The sequence below is a fragment of the Cibotium barometz genome, chromosome 2 (genome assembly GCF_041138505.1).
Source record: "Cibotium barometz isolate CiBa-2024 chromosome 2, ASM4113850v1, whole genome shotgun sequence".
NCBI lineage: Eukaryota > Viridiplantae > Streptophyta > Polypodiopsida > Cyatheales > Cibotiaceae > Cibotium > Cibotium barometz.
The window spans coordinates 38588474-38608779 of record NC_141047.1 but is presented as its reverse complement, the minus strand read 5'-3'; the positions used below and the strand labels follow the sequence as shown (position 1 = coordinate 38608779).

At 39.2% G+C, this 20306-nt stretch overlaps 1 protein-coding gene across 1 annotated transcript; it reads right to left on the bottom strand.

The window, feature by feature from the left end:
• Nucleotides 1-1819: 1819 nt before the first annotated feature.
• On the bottom strand, nucleotides 1820-3581 carry LOC147641039 (uncharacterized). Its single transcript, XM_086809559.1, has 2 exons — nucleotides 2588-3581; nucleotides 1820-2479 (listed from the first exon to the last, which is right to left on the bottom strand). The coding sequence occupies exons 1-2, from the start codon at nucleotides 3349-3351 to the stop codon at nucleotides 2326-2328; spliced, it is 918 nt and encodes a 305-aa protein (XP_086665685.1). The 5' UTR covers nucleotides 3352-3581; the 3' UTR covers nucleotides 1820-2325.
• Nucleotides 3582-20306: the final 16725 nt, after the last annotated feature.

The following is a 20306-nucleotide window of genomic DNA, read 5'->3' as shown; positions in this document are numbered from 1 at the left end:
AATTATGCAATTTTGAATCATAATAGTTGTGCAATTTCAATCTATCAGACTTTATGTCTTGGCTCTAGTATTATAAAGAAAATTCTTTTTTTTTTTGCTTTTAGATATTTTTGTAGAAAACAAAAATCCTTTTATTATATCTCAAAAATTGAAGGCATAACTATTTTTATACCTTAAAGCAAGGCTGTTATGGCATTTAAAAGTTATTTTAGTATTTTCAAAGTTGCGTATTTTCTATATATATAATTTATTTGTTTAGAACTCTCACCATGTGTATATTCATGCTAAACAAGTGCATTCAAGTAATTTCATGGGTTTTGGAATTCATTTGCCCTTCCACTTCTTTAAATTTTAGAAATCAACCTTGAGCTATGTTTCTAGCCAAGGCCGCTTTTATGGATTAATTATAAGTATAGTGTTAAAAGCCACTTTTATAGGTTAATTTAAGACCAATGTTAATAGTTATGTAAAAACATGCTAGAAAATAGCGACATTGTCAAGCAAAACAACATGTTTGACAAAATGTATCTTGGTGGTGGCCATTTTTAGGTGAATAAGTGATTTGCACAATTATTTTCAAAAATAAAAAATTGATGTTGCTTTAAAGCTACGGTTGACTAACATGGCTTGTGAAGAAAATCGCTTATATTAACACTCTCCTTGGTTTTTATGCTGAATAAGAGGAGATTTGACACTTCCCTTATGCATGCTCTCTCTCTCTCTCTCTCTCTCTCTCTCTCTCTCTCTCTCTCTCTCTCTCTCTCTCTCTCTCTCTCCATGTAAAAACATGCTAAAAAATAGTGACATTATCAAGCAAAACAACATGTTTGACAAACTGTATCTTGGTGGTGGCCATTTTTAGGTGGATAAGTGATTTGCACAATTCTTTTCAAAAATAAAAATTGATGTTGCTTTAAAGTTGTGGTTGACTAACATGGCTTGTGAAGAAAATCGCTTGTATTGACACTTCCCTTATGCATGCTCTCTCTCTCTCTCTCTCTCTCTCTCTCTCTCTCTCTCTCTCTCTCTCTCTCTCTCTCTCTCTCTCTCTCTCTCGTGGATGAGATTCAACACCACCATTCCTCTACGATCACCTTCAATATTGGCAATGCATACCTCATCCTCATTTAAGGCATGTTCTTAGAGTGACTAGATTGCGAGTGGTGAGGTCAAAGAGACATCAAATAGCCTCATAATATTCTCCTCAAGCTTGGCTAGGGAAGAATTATTTGTATTTTTAAAATTTGCTTGCAAAGCCATGAGAGACGATGGAGAGCCTCATATTAATGTCTCCTCAAACTTGGCTAGGGAAGAATCATCTGTATCTATTTAATTTGCTTGCAAAGACATTGGAGAGCCTCATAATGTCTTCTCAAGCTTGGATAGGGAAGAATTATTTGTATCTTTTTTTGAATTATCTGTATCTGAGAGAGAGAGAGAGAGAGAGAGAGAGAGAGAGAGAGAGAGAGAGAGAGAGAGAGAGAGAGAGAGAGAGAATCATGTGCGATCTTACTCCAAACTGATGCTCAAAGGAGGAGATGAGTAGTGAGAAGCTTGGAAAGAGCCCCTATATGAACCTCACAAGAGCTAGCCAACATTTATGGTGATTCCAAATTGTATACAGAAATCATCAGATAGGCTTGATAACATGAATTAAATGGGACTCTCAACTTAGGCTAATGCAACTTGTGATTAATTTTGAACACTTTGTTGACCCATGGAACCACTTGTCTAAGACTAAAGTATTTTTATAGGAATAATGCTTGTCTCTTTTGCTGCCAAGGCATTAACCTAGTGGTTAGAGTTCATGACTCCGTATATGGAGGTTGTGGGTTCTAAATCTAACCTAGAGGTAGTTAGAGTTCATGAATCCTTACATGGAGGTTGTGGGTTCTAAATCTAACCTAGAGGTAGTTAGAGTTCATGAATCCTTACAAGGAGGTTGTGGGTTCAAAATCTCTGGGAGGACACCCCTTGTAAGAGAGAATTGATGTGGTCTATTTATGTGTGCGTCCCATGCATTATTTCATGTGAGCATGGACGTGGTCGCTTACACATCTTCGTATTGGCATCTGCTCCACAAGTACTTTCTTTCTCAAAATTGCAAAAATTGGCTGATTTCCTATCTGCTAGTCTAATCTCCCCGAATTTCGGGGTTCTTGGGGCTCCTAAAGGTCCCATTGGGAGTAGAACGCTCGCAATTAGGTCATAATTACTAGAAACACAGCTTGTTTAATGGGAGGAAAACTTTGTTTAATGGAGAATGAAATGAGTTGAGAGGTCGTGGTAGATTCCTAGAGGAGATGGGGCTCTATGGCAAGGTAGTTAACCTGCAGCCGCGCCGGTGTTATTTGCATGCGGGTGTTCATCATAAAGAGAACATAGGCGCAGTACTTGAGGAGGAAGAGGAGGAATGCGTTGCTTTTTCCTCGCCATGTGATGATAGCGGCACTCCAGGCTACAAAATGCCTTGTCTCCTCTGAAACAAATGAGAGAAGGCCAAGTATGTGACTTAAGACACACCTGCGCCCGCGAGATTTTGAAGGATAATCAATAACAGTTAGAAATGCAGAAGATCGATGCTTACTTGTATATGAAGATGTCAAGTCCTTGGAGGTGGCGCTTGCAGCGATGGCATGATCGCAGAAAGTCTTGCGATGACGATTGAGCAGCGCCATCGACGCTGGCAACAGCTGCTGGGTCAGAGCTCGTTATTTTTAGAAAGGTACACAAGGAGCGGTTGGGGGATGCATGCTTGTGAGGTTGTGGATTAGCATAAGTAAGGTTATGCGCCTGATCAAGGCATGAGCTAGTAATTGCTTTATTAAGGGATTGGCAAGGATCATCGAAATCGATTGAGGCTGGCTGAATTGGGAATTTTGCATGCGCCATTGGACTCCTGTGCAGAACTGGGGGTGTAGCAGCTACTGCTGCTAGGTTAATTACACTAGTGGCCATCTGCAATTGCGACGGAGAGTGCACCTTGGTGTTGTTTTCCTCTTGTGTTGATGAGTTAGTGGTGTATGTACTGGTGAGGAGAAGCTCTCTTAAAGCAGAAAATGCAGGTGCCGACACTCGTTGCGATTGTGATGATGGGGTGGGATGGGGATGATCATGAGGTGGTGGCATGGACTCATGATGGGCAGAATGAGGCTCTCCATCAACCTCATCATCATTACCTATAATTTGTTGCGGCATTTCTGTTTCTAGCTGTGCACTTGGAATGTTGAAGCCAATAACCTGGCGAATTGCAGTGCTACAAGAAGCGTTGGATTTTAAGGCACTGGCTGGCTTGAACATGCAATTATTATAGAAGTGTCGTAATTGCAGCCTTTGCTGAAGGAGATCCATGAAGGCCTGCAGGGGGGGTAAGAACGCCTGCAAATTACAGAAGCTATGTGCAAGAGAGGTTTTGTCATGTAATTAGGATATATAGAGGAAGAAAGCCTGCAGGGGGGTAAGAACGCCTGCAAATTACAGAAGCTATGTGCAAGAGAGGCTTTGTCATGTAATTAGGATATATAGAGGAAGAAAGCCTGCAGGGGGGTAAGAACGCCTGCAAATTACAGAAGCTATGTGCTAGAGAGGCTTTGTCATGTAATTAGGATATATAGAGGAAGAAAGCAGCGTGTGTTGGGGAGAGAGAAGGGAGCAGCGTGTTGGGGGGAGAGAAGGGCGAGCAACGAGGAAGCGTAGGCGGCAAGACTTTTGCAAAACGAGTTAACGTAAGGCTTGGTAAAGTACTAAGGGCCACGCGAAAAAACCGAGGTTTAAAAATAACTTTCAAATTTCAAAATAACAATTTAGAAAAACCTACAAATTTTAAGGATTTTAGTTATAATTTTGCTAAAAAACCTTTAGAAAAAAATTTAAAAATTTTGAGTTTGGAAGTAAAATGTTTTCTGCCAGCCAACACTGGCTCGCACGCGCACGGTTAGAAGGTTTCGTGGCACGGAAAGCTAGGCTTTCGTGCTGGTCAAAGCCGAAAGCGACTATGTGTGTGTGAGAGACACACTCTCTCTCTCCCCCGTGTGTCTCTCTCTCCCCCCGTGCTGGCCGAAAGCGCGCCTGTCTTCTCTCTCTCTCTCTCTCTCCATTGATCGATGCATGCGGGCCGCCGCTGCTGATCCTGATCGGGCGCCACCTACGCTGCCTTCATTATTGGAAGCGCTCCCATCTTCTCGCTGTCATCTCTTGAGTCTCGCCTCATTAATTGTATGCGTCTACGAACGCCACGAGATGGTATGTCCCCATAATTCTTCAAATTTGACATTTACTTTTGTGAACATTTAAAAACAATCTTCTTACAGTTGAATAGTTCGAGTCCAAGAAAGATTTGTTTTATCAAAACTTTCCTTAATGTAAGAATTCCGTGCTTTATTTTAAGAAATAACGTGAAGAAGTTTTGGAATTGACAAGTGTAGGTCGGTGCACCTTGTGATCCATTAACGTGCAAACTATGTATAGGAATAATAAGACGTTACACAATATGGGTGCCCAATTTTGTTTTGTATTAATCACAATAGAGGGGTGACCTTAGGCGAAAGGGCAAAGAGAGAAATATGATGGATTAATTATGTTAATTAAGCGCTTGTTAATATGGTCGTTATCTGAACCCTGTGAGGGAGTTCGTTGTTAATGTGTGCAGCGATGCTTTAGTTCATTTGTTTTTGAAAATGATGATCAAGATGAGCCGTGATTGATTGTGTGTGTGTGTGTGTGAGAGAGAGAGAGAGAGAGAGAGAGAGAGAGGGGAGAGAGAGAGGGAGAGGGAGAGAGTAATGATGGTGATTTTCCACATCTTCAATTACCATAAAAAGACATGTGCAACTCTTTTTTTAAAAACACACAAGTGGCTTGATTCTAGGAGATACCACGTAACTAAAACCACTAATCTAAGGACTATAAGCACTATAAGAGAATGAGGCAGTTTTGGTCGTGCAAAGTGGCCGTACAAGGGAGGAGAAAGGAGAGAGAGTAATGATGGTGATTTTCCACATCTTCGCAACTCTTTTTAAAAAAACACACAAGTGGCTTGATTCTAGGAGATACCACGTAACTAAAACCACTAATCTAAGGACTATAAGCACTATAAGAGAATGAGGCTGTTTTGGTTGTGCAAAGTGGCCGTACATACAAGGGAGGAGGGAGGAGAGAGGAGAGAGAATCCAAGCAAAAATATGGGCAAACAATATGGGCATGACAAGATGTGCAGCCACACAAATGTGGCCGTATTCGCATATACACACACACGCGGACAAACAAACGATCACATGCACGATCATACATGTAGCCACTCTGGGGTCGTGAATCGGCCTCCAACTTACCATGGCTAGTACTTGATAATATCTAAAATATAATTTTTGTCAACTATAGTACATGGGAAAGAGTAAAATTTCACATTTCTCTTATAAATGTAAGACACCTACTTTATAAAGAACTACATGATTATCCCATCCTCTGCCTCTCCTCTGCTAGGTCTTGACAAGTTTCTTCATCCACCTCAAGAGGGCCATGGAATGAAGATCAATAAGAAGGTTGATCCCACTATGTAAATCATCACCCCATGATCATCATCGATGTCAAGATCATCCTCCCCATGGACTTCCTCATCATTCTCCTCCTCATCCACTTTGATAAAGCATTGAAGAGATACTTTAGTAAGTCCAATGTGTTGATAATTTGAGAGGAGCAGTCTTCTTGCAAGTGTTGTTGATTCATGAAAAAGTGTTTTGGGTGGTTACAAGATAAGGGGCACCACTTTTGATAGTTGGGTGCCGTGAAGTAGGTTCTTACAGCTTCACCAACTTTGGAGATAGCTCCATTCCAAGCATATGTTAATCTTGTTCTAGTATTACTTTAATCTTATTTACCTTTAATTTTATGCTTAATCTCTCTTTTCCTACATCTTAGCATGGGTTCACAAAGTCATAGGAGTAGAAAAAATAATAGGCAACAGGATCCCTTGAGCCACCTTATTCATGAGAGGAGTAAGCAAGGATTCGCATAGAAGATAGGAGAAGAAGAGATCGTGAGTGCAAAGCAAGGGCTCGAGTATTGCAACGCACATCGGATTCGATTGATGAGGCATTAACTTCTCCCCCCACCCATTCTCCATCTCTTCCTCATGACCCCACTCCACCTCCTTCTCGTCCACATTCTCCCACAATTCTTTCTCCACACTATTTTGAGCCCTTTGCCACTCCTCCCTTACACCTTGCCCATGTGCTTGTCACTCTACCCTTAGGCGCTGCCCATGAGGTGGACACTCCTATCTTCAGTGCCTCTCCGCCTTTTGGCACACCTTCCGTGTTTAGCACTTCTCTCTTCACCACCATGAGCTAGCCACTCCTCCATTGGGCGTCTCTCCATCTTTGGGTGCACCATCCGAACTTGCCATTCCTTTGTTAGTGGGCACCTCCCATGAGCTTGCCACTCCTCCCCGGTGGGTGCCTCCCATAAGTGGTTTGTCCCCCCAAAGTCTAAAACAAAGGATGCCTAATAGATTAGGCTTGGTGTTTCACCAAACTTACAGATTATGCCATTTGTCACAAGTAATTGAGCTATGGTAACGTAGTCTTAGTCCTACATGTACATGCCACATCATATTGAGAAGACTCCACATAAGCATCTTACCATCTCATCATGCCACCTTAACTTAGTCAACAAGGTTGACTCCCTAAAGCTTACATTGTTGGAATTAGGGTTGCAGGAATGCACACACAACTTCAAGAAGATGAGGAAGCTTGAGCACAACACAGTAGTGTATTATGAGTGCCAAAAATGAAAGATAACCAGCCCTAGAAGATAATGGGCGTATATACAATGCACGGGGGAAAAAACCTCCTAGTGAGGGAAAAAGTGCCCCGGCGGTCCTAAGTGTGTTCACACACATCACTACTATAATATGGTAACAAATCCCCCCTGGAGTGATGCGGTGAACAAGAGCTAGCACTCATGTATAGGGAAGTGTCTAGCTATGTGGACGAATCCACAAAAGGGAGTAAGCCCAAAGCTTTGCGAAAAGCTTCGAACTTCTCACGAGGCAGAGCCTTTGTGAAAAGGTCTGCAAGGTTATCCTGTGTTGGCACATAAGCCAAACTGATCTCTCCTGCAGAGAGTCTCTCCCTGACATAATGGTAGTGCACCTCAATGTGCTTCGTACGAGCATGGAACACTGGGTTCCGCGCAATTGCCAATGCGCTCTGACTGTCAGTGAAGAGGGTGGTGGCAGATGGCTGCCCAACACCCAAATCAGCCATAAGGCGTCTGAGCCACACACACTCAACCGTAGCTGTGAAAGCTGCCCTGTACTCAGCTTCACAACTAGAAGTGGCCACAGTAGGCTGCTTCTTGCTCAACCATGATATGCATGAGCTTCCAAGCATGAAGCAAAAACCACTCGTGGACACGCGTGTGTCATAACAACCAGCCCAGTCAGAATCTGAAAAAGCATGTAAATCTGGCAGCAATGATCCCCCCTTGGGATAAAACAACCCAAGATGCCGAGTACCACTCAAATAGCGAAAGATACGCTTCACTGCCTGCCAATGCTTAATGCCTGGGCTATGCATAAATCTGCTCACCTGTGAGACTGCAAACTGAATGTCTGGCCTCGTAATGCATACATAAATGAGGCAACCAACAGCTGTCTGATAGAGTGTGACATCAAAGTGATCTCCAGCATCATGAAGACTCAACTTCAAACCTGTCTCCATTGGAGTAGCAATAGGCTTGCAGTCTTCAAGGCCAAATCTCCGCAACAATGTTTCAATATACTTTGTCTGACACAAAGCAATACCTCCATCACACTGCTTAAATTGTATCCCCAAATAATGATGCAAATGCCCCAAATCTGACATCTCAAAAGAGGCATTCAAATCAGCCTTAAAATCAGCAATATGACTCTCATTTGGTCCTGTGAGCAGCATGTCATCGACATAGAGAGCAATGATTAGATGTACACCATCCACACGTTTAACATACAAAGTGCTTTCTGTTGGACTATTCTGAAACCCATGTGCAGTCAAATATGCATGTATTTTTTCATACCAAGCTCGTGGAGCTTGCTTTAAACCATATAAAGCCTTTTTTAACCTGCACACTTTGTTTTCCTGCCCTCTTTGAACAAAACCACGAGGCTGCGATACATACACCTCCTCATGCAAATCTCCATTTAAGAACGCAGTCTTTATGTCCAGCTGATGTACATTCCAACCATTATGAGCTGCTAATGCACAGATGCTACGAACAGTGGTCATACGACATGTGGGAGCAAAAGTCTCATCAAAATCAATGCCCTTCTCTTGAGCATAACCTTTTGCAACAAGCCTAGCCTTATGGCGATCCACTGTGCCATCAGGCTTACACTTCAATTTGTATACCCACTTAGTGCCAATGGCCTTCTTGCCAGGGGGCAAGTCACATAAAGACCATGTACCATTCTTCATAATAGCATCGTATTCTGCTTGCATAGCAGCCATCCAATTTTCTGAACTTTGTGCCTCATCAAATGAAACAGGCTCACTTTCATCGCACATACTAGAAACAGCCAATGCATAACAATCTGACGCATAAGAGGCACCATGAGAGCCAGAACGAGTGCGACTAGACAAAGGGGCATCCAACTTGCTGTCACGCAAAGTCTGCACCAGCCATCTAGGCATATTCCTAGAGCCCTCAATCTCTTGTCTCTCATCCTCAAGTGCATCATGCACATCTGCATCAGATATAGGCTGATCTGTGCCATCATTTAAAACCTGCATAGGCTGAAAAACTGCCTCATGAGGTATTGCACTTGACTGTGCATTACTGAAAAGAGGCAACAATGTATCATAGACATCACGTGAGCTGATATCTGTCTCCTTAGTACATGAAACCAAGGGCTGAACTGCATCTTCCACAAATACAACATCACGGCTAACCAAAATGCGCTTTGTCTGTGGATGATACAAACGATAGCCTTTGCTCTCAGCACTATATCCAACAAAAATACATTTGACAGCTTTGTCATCCAATTTTCTGCGATGTTGCACAGGCACTAATGCATATGCCAGGCAACCAAAAACACGTAAATGGCCAACAGATGGCTTGCGGCCATGCCAAGCCTCATATGGAGTGACAACCTGTAATGCTTTGGTGGGACACCTGTTTAGTACATAAGTGGCACACATGACAGCCTCAAGCCAAAAACCATGTGGTAGACTTTGACTCTTAACCATACATCTTGCCATTTCCATGAGAGACCTGTTTTTTCTCTCAGCCACACCATTTTGCTGTGGTGTATACGGCACTGTACATTGGTGTTTTATCCCACGCTCAGCCAGAAATGCATTAAATTCTGAAGACATATACTCCCCCCCTCGATCTGAACGGAGGGTGCCCATCTTACTTTCTGACACATTTTCAGCCATAACCAAAAACTGTTTGAAGCACAAAAACACTTCGGACTTTGCCTTCAAAGGATATACCCATGCATGCCTGGTAAAATCATCAATGAAAGTCACGAAGTAAAGGTAGTTTCCAAATGATGGAGTTTGCATGGGACCACAAACATCACTGTGAACAAGCTGCAATCTGCGTTCAGCTCTCACTGATCCATCTTTGGGAAAGGAAGCACGCTGCATTTTACCCAATATGCAGCCCTCACAAACATGCTTGACAGGTGCCTCAAGCTTAGGCAAAGAAGACACCATTTCAGATTTCTGCAGGCGCAGCAAACTTGCAAAATTCAGATGACCAAAACGTGCATGCCACAGTTTTGCATTTGAAATAGCCTGCGTATCCATAATAGCACATGCTGAATCCTCTACACATTTGCCATCCATATTGAGCTTATACAGCCCTCGACATAGTGAACCAGATGCTACAATGATGTCACCACAAGAGAGATCATGAACAGTACATCTGTCATCCACAAATTTTACAACCAAACCTGTTTTGGCAAATGCGGAGACTGACAGCAGATTCTTTTTGATCCCTGGCACATACAATGCATCAAAAAGTGTAAAGGTGTTGCAATTTGCAACATTCAGCACAATCTGTCCAACTCCTTTAACGGGATAAGAGGAGTTATTGGCACAAGTGACAGTATTCCCTGTGGGAGCAGACTCAAGGAAAGTGAATAAACTGCGCTGCGAGGTGATATGCTTAGTGGCACCACTGTCAAAGTACCATACATCTGAATCTACTGCAGACATACATGTGTCATGCAAAGATGGGTCATAACTGCACTGCGCATTGAATGCCCATTATGTATCTTGAACAACATTAGCAGATTCATTGTTAGAAGGAGAGGCATCTGCAACAGCCATACCAGCCTCTTTCTTCTTAGCCTCTTTCGCAGCCAGCTTAGGACACGCTTTGATGACATGATCATTTCCCTTACAGTACTTGCAAAATGTCTTCTGTTTGTCACCCTTCTTCTCATCTTTGTCTTCCTTCTTTGGTTGCGCAGTATTTGCAGATTTCTGCTTACTAGAAGAAAAGCCAGCTTTACCTTTCCCGCTTCTCTGACTAGCAACGAAAGCTTGATCTGCGACACGCATAATATTCCTGTTTTGCCTTGACTGGTCTTCTTGCAGCAAAACAGAAACTAACTCCTCAAATGATAAGGCATTGGGATTGCCTTTCATCATCAAGCGAAGAGTGGAAGCAAAACCCTGATAAGAATCTGGTAGACCATTCAAAACAGTCTGCACAAGTGAACTGTCTGACAGGATTTCATCTGCAGAAATGAGCTGCTCTTTGAAATCCTTGATCTTTGTCAAAAAGCTATCCATAGAATCACCTTCGTTCATATGCTCACTCTCCAACTGTTTTCGGAGATAAGCAACACGAGCCTCATTTCTTGCCTGATACAATGTGGCAAGTACATCCCAAGCATCCTTAGAAGTCCTGCAGGAGCGAATATGTGGGATAATGGTACGTTTGACAGACAGCGCAATCAAGGCATGAGCCTGCGCATCTCTACCATCCCAACGAATCTGCTCTGCTGAAAGTGGTGGTTCTCGAACAGCTGCTACAGCACTTGTGCTTGCACCATCATCAACAGTACCTGTTTCTGATGTGTTTGCAGCATTCCCAGCCACAATAGGACGTGCATCAATACCCTGCACAATGTTCCATAACCCCTTTGCTACCAATACATGTCGCATCATATATGCCCACAATGGATAGTTGGTGCCATCCAACTTATCCTCAGCAGCCAACATGCGGAATACATCATTGTTGTCAGCCATGGCCATTGACTGTACTACTAGATGTAAATGCTGTCTGTAAGAGGTAAACCTGTATAAAATCGACCTGTGCTATGTAGCACAGCCCAAAACAGACGAATGGGCACCTGTCCTGCAGATTTTAATCTTGACAGAAAATCTGCACAGTAGGACGATTTTGCTTGCGCAGTACTTGGAATGCAAAAACGGAGGGCGAAATGACTTCAGATCAAAATTCTGAAACGAACCTGCAGACGCTCGTGAAACCTCGTCGCAATCGAAGGAGATGAAGCGGCAGGTGCCGGTGATGCTGCCCGGGAGGAGGAAGCCTGCTCTGATACCAATTGTTGGAATTAGGGTTGCAGGAATGCACACACAACTTCAAGAAGATGAGGAAGCTTGAGCACAACACAGTAGTGTATTATGAGTGCCAAAAATGAAAGATAACCAGCCCTAGAAGATAATGGGCGTATATACAATGCACGGGGGAAAAAACCTCCTAGTGAGGGAAAAAGTGCTCCGGCGGTCCTAAGTGTGTTCACACACATCACTACTATAATATGGTAACATACATGGCATGCCACATCAAATGCATACATGGCATTTTCATGTAATCAAGAATGTCCATGTCATCTTGCCACCTCAGCACAGTCTGCCTACATAGCATGACACTTCATATACATGCATGGCATTGCCACCTCACACTTGAGCATGAGGAATGCCCATGTGGAGATTTTATGTTAGCAAAATTTTTCCACATGGCAAAATGCCCATTATATTTTATGTTTTTATTAATACAAAAAAAAACATTATTAAAATAATTTTTAATAAAAACTTTTAAATAAAATTATGTAAAAAAAATTTAAGGCTCTCCTCCCAAAAAAAGGAACAAAAATTAATACTTTTTTATCAAATAATTATCTTTTATTCAACAAAATATATTATCAAAAAATAAATATTCTTTACTTTTTAATCAATTAAATATTATAATATAATTATATAAATTCTTACTATTATAAAATACATATTTTTAAAAATCATTTTTGGGAGAAAACTTGAAATATGTCTAAATGAATTTTAATATTATTTATTAATCAAATAAATTTTATGTATTATACAAATAAACTTTACTTATTAAATAAACAAAAAGTAGTATTTGTTGCTTAAAATAATTAATTCATTCATCATTTCTAAAAATTCTAATTATCTTTTAATAATTTTTAGTATTTTATAAAAAAATATCATTATCTGTATAAAGATTGGTAAAAATCTAGAATTTATCCATAATCTAATTTAACCTACAGATTATGCCATTTGTCAAGTATTTGAGCTATGGTAACGTAGTCTTAGTCCTACATGTACATGCCACACATCATATGGAGGAGACTCCACATAAGCATCTTATCATCTCATCATGCCACCTTAACTTCGTGAACAAGGTTGACTCCCTAAAGTCTACATGGCATGCCACATCAAATGCATACATGGCATTTCCACGTAATCAAGAATGTCCATGTCATCTTGCCACCTCAGCACAGTCAACCTTCTGTGCCTATATGGCATGAGACATCATATACATGCATGGCATAACCACCTCACACTTGAGCATGAGGAATGCCGACATGGAGATTCCATGTCAGCAAAATTTTGCCACATGGCAAAATGCTTGCCACCTCACCATTATATTTTATGATTTTATTAATACAAAAAAATAAAAAAACATTATTAAAATAAATTTTTAATTAAAAAATTAAAATAACATTATGTAATACAATTTTAAGGCTCTCCTCCAAAAAAATAAATTTTAAATAAATGTTACTTATTGAATAAAATATATTATTAAAAATAAATATTCTTTATTTTTCAATCAAGTGAATATTATTCTATAATTAAATAAATTCTTACTATTTAAAAAATTCATATTTAAAAATAATTAGGAGAAAACTTGAAATATGTTTAAAGAAATTTTAATATTATTTATTAATTAAATAAGTTTTATTTATTAAATAATAAACAAAAATAATAATATTTGTTACTTAAAATAATTCATTCATTCATCATTTCTAAAAATTATAATTATCTTTTAATATTTTATAAAAAAATTATCATTATCTGTAAAGAGATCAGATAAACTGGTAGAAATCCAGATTTTATCCATAATCTACTTTAACCAATGAAATGCTAACTAGCTTGGTATATATAGCCCAATTTTTTGAGTCTCCCTCATTCTTAGAGCTTCACCAATTTTGGAGATAGCTCCATTCCAAGCATATGTTAATCTTGTTCTAGTATTACTTTAATCTTATTTAATCTCTTTTTTCCTACATCTTAGCATGGATTCACAAAGTCGTAGAAGTAGAAAAAGTAATAGGCAACGAGATTCTCCGATCTTCTTTATTCATGAGGATATGCATGGAAGATAGAAGAAGAAGAGATTATGAGCGCAAAAGCAAGGGCTTAAGCATTGCAACGCACGGCGGGTTCGATTGATGAGGCATCATCTCCTCCCCTCACCCATTCTCCACCTCTTTCCCATGACCGCACTCCACCTCCTCCTCCTCCACATTCTCCCACAATTCTTTCTCCACACTATTTTAAGCCCTTTGCCACTCCTCCCTTACACCTTGCCCATGTGCTTGTCACTCCACCCTCAGGTGCCACCCCACGAGGTGGCACTCCTATCTTCGGTGCCTCTCCACCTTTTGGCATGCCCTCCGTGTTTAGCACTTCTCTCTTTGGTGTTGCCCACCATGAGCTAGCCACTCCTCTCTTGGGCACCTCTCCATCTTTGGGTGCACCATCCGAGCTTGCCACTCCTTTGTCAATGGGCGCCTCCCATGAGCTTGCCACTCCTCTACCCGGTGGGTGCCTTCCATGAGCTTGCCACTCCTCTACCCAGTGCCTCTCTACCCTCGAGTGCGGCCCACGAGTTCGTCATGGGGAGTACATAGTGCATGGGGCTTGCTTTCTTGAGATAACACAGATAAAGTTGTACTTTGAGTTCATATCTACACACCCTGAGATCACCATCAACCAATGTTAATTTGAGGCTTGCAAGCCTTAATTTGTGTGCTACTCAAGGCAACGTGACACATGTCTTTGTAGGTACCACGCTGGATTTCAACTTTTGTATGATGTCTTTCATGGCTTGTCTGGCCATCGAGGGTGGTATCTTATAGCCCGAGGGATTTTATTCACTCACTATTATGCTCGCGAGGCAGAGGATGCCATCTACCATCGGATGGCTTGTATCATGGGGACTTGTACCTCGTGCGACAGCTTGGCCATGCTTTACTTTGTGCGAGGAGAATTCCTTGGTGGTTGAGGTGGTGACATTTCAACAGTATGAGCATGTGACACATGGGTAGTCGAGGAGATTACAGCTAGGGGAGCACCATTCGGCACATGGCGAGTTCATGAGCACATTTACATCTTCTGTCTATGTCTATATACATCATGCTCATAGTGCCAAGTGTGGCAGGATGGTCAGTTTGATGCCAGCCTGCAGTTTTCTATTGGTGTAGTTGTCTCTGTGGTTGACTTGACAGAGAATTACACATTCACACCACAACAGGAGATTAAAAAATACTTTATTAAAAAATAAATAAAACCTTCATTTTAAACAAACATACTTTATTAAAATATTAAACTAATATATTTAAACTAACTAAACTAATCTAAAATATTTAAAATTTAATAAAGAAAGCACTGAGAAAGAGGAAGGAGAGAAAACTTTTGTATAATAGAAAATGAAGGAGAGACATGATCTATATAGGTAGGGTACTTCTATCATATGATAAATTCTATCGTATGATAAGATTTTATTGTACAATAGAATTTGGGTAAATTTCTTATTTGACAAATAATTTAATGAAACATTAAAATTTACCTTAATTTGCTTGATTGAATTTGGGTAAAATTCTTATACAAGAAATAATTTAATGAAACATTAAATTTTAATGCAACTTTGCTTGAATTTATGTAACCTAGGGCACAACCATGTTAGAAATGATCTACCTCTGCCATGGCAAGGTGCCCAAATTCTAAGTTTTCCATGCTCGTTCAATCCTATATAGGGTGACAAAAGTTTACCCAAAGGGTTGGGTGAAGCATCCACCAAGGTGGTAGAGGTTGAAGGCACACCTACCAAAAGGGAGGAGGGAAACATAAAAGGTATTGATAAAACAAATGGAGTTGATACTCATGACAAACAAATAAAGATTAGTACTGCCTTGGATGATGATGAAGCATGCCCTTCATAATAAGGAAGGAAATGTAAGAGTTGACCATGAGGGTAAAGCCTACAGAGGAAGAATAAAGTCATTATAGAGGTGCACCAAATTGTAGCAGAGGACCTTGTCCCCCACCAAAGTATCTTCAATGAGTTCCTCAATGGCATGCACCAAGGCATAAAATTTATTGCATGAAAGCTTTGAAGGATATCCAAAATTTTCAAAGTCTACTAAGATCTCATTTTTAAGAGAGATCCTTTTTCACACATAATGAAAGAGATATTATGCCATACTACCATTTGGATGTAAGGGATTTCTCTCGAGATTCAAGAAGCAACTAACGCATTGCAATACTACCTTTTATATGTAAGGGATTTCTCTTGAGGCAATTCAAGAAGCAACTAACACATAATGCATTGCAATACTACCTTTTATATGTAAGGGATTTCTCTTGAGGCAATTCAAGAAGCAACTAACACATTGCAACTAAAGCATACATAGTATCCCTCTTTGAGGACACCAACTAAAGCATACCTTAGTATCCCTCTTTGAGCATACATAGTAAAGAATACCTAGTATCCCTCTTTGAGCATACCTAGTATCCCTCTTTGAGGATACCAACCTGGTTTCCCATACCTACAAACCGGGTAACTATCATGGATAAAGAGATGGTGTTGGCATGTAAAATTTCTAGAGATGTGTTATTTCCAAGGATTCTATGCTTTGCAAAGCAAATATTTTTTTTGTATTAGGGATAGATGGGTAGTTAGCACATAGGATATGATAGAGTTATAAGCTATAGTTCTTGAAATGAAAACAAATCTTTGTATCTATTGACCCATCTTTGGTGTTTCTTTTGGTAAAGTTAACAATTATCAATGTGGGAAATTTTACAAAGCCATGGTTTTGAAACTATAAATACCTATTGTTTGCTCTTACATGTCTCATCCCATATTTAGCTATGCCATGATAAAGTTTAATATTCGAGCATAAGTTACTTAAGTGTTTTTGTTACATTGCCTATATGTTATGCTCCACATCTAAGAACCTGATACACAAGTGCTTGAGCATGAGTATAAATGCAAGCATGAAGTGGTTGCAAGTGTGAGTTTGAGCACAAGTGCAAGTGAAATGGTTAATGTAGTGAAATGCTATGTTTGTTCATCTAAGCTAAGGGAGCTAAGTCTAATGCTACTCCATTATCCTCGTTCCTTCTTCCTCTCAAGGGCCATGCATCCTTGTACTCCTGCTCTCCAAGCACCACAAGGTAAGATGCAATAGAGATTTCTCTACCATTGGACTCCCGCAAGCCTTTCCCCAAGTTCACTCTTTAGCCCAACAGTTTCTCTAGTTTATATCCTATGCATATCTCCCTTTACTCTCCCTAAATCCTCTCCCTTTCCATTCTCATGCTTCAACCAACCCTTATTTGAGATCTCAACCCTAAGCTTGCCTCTTTGCTCAAGCTAATTCAATGTAAGATTCTCCTACTACCTCAAATTTCAAGAAATTCCATAACCTTTTAGAAACCTACAAGCTAAGAGCTCATAGAGCTAGAACACTCACAAATACAATTAAAATGGTCAATTTAGTAAAATTATATGTTTGTTCACCTAAGCTTAGGGAGCTAAGTCTAATGCTAGTCCTATCTCATCCTTCCTTCTCCCTCAAGGGCCATGCATCCTTGTAAACCTTCTCTTCAAGACAAGGTAAGATGCAATAGTGATTTATCTACCATTCGACCTACACAAGACTTTCCCTAAGTTCACTCTTGAGCCCCACACTTTCTCTAGTTTGTCTCATATACATATCTCCCTTTAGTCTCCCTAAATCCTCTCCCTTTTCATGCTCATGCTTCACCCCACCCTTACTGGAGATCTCAACCCTAAGTTTGCTTCTTCACTCAAGATAATTCAATGTAATATTCTCCTACTCAAATTTCAAGAAATTCCACAAGCTTCAAGAAACCCACAAGCTAAGAGACCATATCTAGAACACTCACATGAAAGCTAGAAATTCCAAGGATACATAGAGAGTAATGAGAAGCACTCACAAGAAGGAAACAGGGCAAGAGAGATCACAAAGTTGAAAATAGCACATAAAAGTGTATTGATCTTTGATATTTTGAATTATATACAATTTAAGTAATGGGCACACACTTGTCTACCACCCAAAACTCACATATTCTATGGTAATCTAGTCTCTAGCTCCTTACTCTCCTAGCTTCTATTTTAGAAAAAGCACATTCTTGGGCATACCCTGGAATAATTGTTTACCAATTTATTGTTGGATATATTATATGTGAAGAGGACTTGGAAGATTGAGGCGAAAGTGCATAAAGTGTTTTTTTTTAAGGCGCTCATTATTTTGGACAAGCTTTGTATATATGTGCTAGCTTATGTATATCCATTTATTTATTTTTACAAGCTTAGACTTAAAGTATAGACTTGCAAATATTTATTTTGTAAAGCTTAAAAGCTTTCCCCTAGCCATAAGGAATCTAATATTGAAATGGCAAACCGCGAATCTCGAGAAACATGTGCAACAGAAATACAAAAATGAGAAAGAACATCAGATTGGGTCCCAAAACTGCCCCCCAAGCGTATGCCCAAAAGCATCCCCGCTTGAGTATTTTTATATTATTTTTATTCCATCAAAAATAGATTACATGGCTATTTTAGCCCAAGCTTGCTCTACAAGATTTCTTTTTACAAAAATTGGATAGTAAAATATTTCAAAAATCTCTCCTATGTGACAATCCTCCCATTTTAAGAGCAACTGACCTCAATTGGATAGAAGATCATAGATCAGTAGCTTTGCAGAAGTAATTATAGTTCATATGTGGTGCACTAAGCTGTAGTTCAGTCACACACCATATAGGTGTTGTGCATAAAGCCATGATTTGAGTACCCACAAAAGAGAAAGAAGTGACGCACTAAGTTATAGTGAAGTCTCACACCACATAGGTGTGGCGCACAAAGCCTCGACTTACTACCCACTATAGTCACTCACCCTTAGGTGACTCACACACAAAGTGTGATGACTATCGCACAAAGCTTGAATGCAAATTGTATTTCGCACGAAATCACCCGCGATACAAAGCATTCAAAATTAAGGTTATCATAAAATAATCAAAATTTTGCAAGGTGCTTAAACATCAAGCCCAAAGGTTTTTCATGTGTGGTATATGAATTCAAGATCGAAAAACATCAAAGTTGAGCACAATCAATTAGGCACATATACTTGAAAGGATACAAGCTTCTACAAGACAATACATGTACGTTTTTTTACATGTTAATTCAAAATTATAAAACCATTAAGTTAAATTTAATTTTCAACTAAAAGAATTATTTATATACGACATGTAAGGATACATGTTTTCCCTACAGTATTTAAACACATATAGTGATTGACAATAATCATAACTTTAATAGGAGAGAATGGTTTCTTGTTATTTTCAATAGGCTAGTAGGAAAACATTAAAATTATGAAAACGTTCACTTACATGAATTTTCTACATTTTTCTAAGAATTAAAAGTATTTTACAAGTAATTTTTGGCATTAAATGGTTAGAAAAATCATTAAATAATTAATTTAAAAATTGATAAAAATAAATTAGTAAAATTTTTCTAAGGATCGATAAACATGTAACCATTAACCCAAATTTTACTCAAAATTTTCAAACTATTTTAACTAATTTTAATATAATTTTAACTAAACTATGCATAAATTAATGAAATAACTTATTAATATTTATCAAAATAAATCTAAAAAGTATTCTTTCAAAAGTAGACAAATCTTTCAAAACCAGAATTCATATTTTTACAAATTTTCTAACATAAAAAATGATATTTTTAGATAATTTTAACTAGAAATAATAAAATAAATGTTTTAAATAATTGTTTTAGGCTTAACAATTGAAATAATAATTATGAAAATTATTAATCATCACAAAAATAACATCACTGATCTATAAAATTTATTCGGCTCAAAGGATATAGCCTGAACAAATTTTTGGTTATTAACCCAAATAAGTAATAATTAATTGATTAAATTAACATTAATTTAGAATTAACAATTAATAAAACTTTTCTGAAAAGTTCAAGCCAATCTTCAAGAATGAATTAGGATCTCATTAAAGAAAATCTAATTATAAGCTTCTAAGAGAGATTAAATAAATAAATAAACTCCCTAGCAAAAACTCTAATGAAATAAATACTAAAATTAATGGGAAGGAAATTTGACTATCTATCACTCAAAAGAAATTTGATGCATTGTTCCAAGTAGGAAGCTATGCGTGAAGTTAAAATTTTCGCTCATCATATCCTTGGACTTTGCTTTAGCCTAGAATAGCGTTGTCGTAGCTGGTAGAATAATTCTTTCTTCTCCTTCTCTCTCTTTTTTTCTTCTTCTTCTCCCTCTTCTTTCTCTTCTTCTCTCTCTTCTCTCTCCTCTTCTTCTTTCTCCTCCTCTTCTTCTCTTTCTTCTCTCTCCTCCTCCTCTTCTTCTTCTTCTTCTTCTTCTCCTTCTTCTCTTTCTCCTTCTTCTCTTTCTCCTTCTTCTCTTTCTTCTCTTCTTCTTCTTCTTCTCTCTTTGCTTCTTCTTCTTTTCCCTCTTTTATTCTCTTTCTTCTTCTTTTTCCTCTTTCTCCCAGGGCTCACCGGCACTGCCACGCAACATGTAGTTTATCCCACATAGTGTTTTTCCATGACTAGCGCAAGGGTATAAGGAGGAAATGGGGATTCTCTTTGCCTTTGTCTCTTAGGAGACACACAGGCGCTTGGACCGGGGGCTGGTCGGCGTTTATCACTTGTGCCATCGCCGTTATACGTCCGTCGCCTGTTGTGCCCGTTTGCTA

Bases quoted from the DNA above. Each gene is read 5' to 3' on its own strand.
- LOC147641039 (XM_086809559.1), bottom strand. From the start codon at position 3,351: ATGGATCTCCTTCAGCAAAGGCTGCAATTACGACACTTCTATAATAAT. The intron at 2,480-2,587 runs GTAAGCATCGAT...CATTTGTTTCAG, and splicing joins CTTGACATCTTCATATACAA to AGGAGACAAGGCATTTTGTA.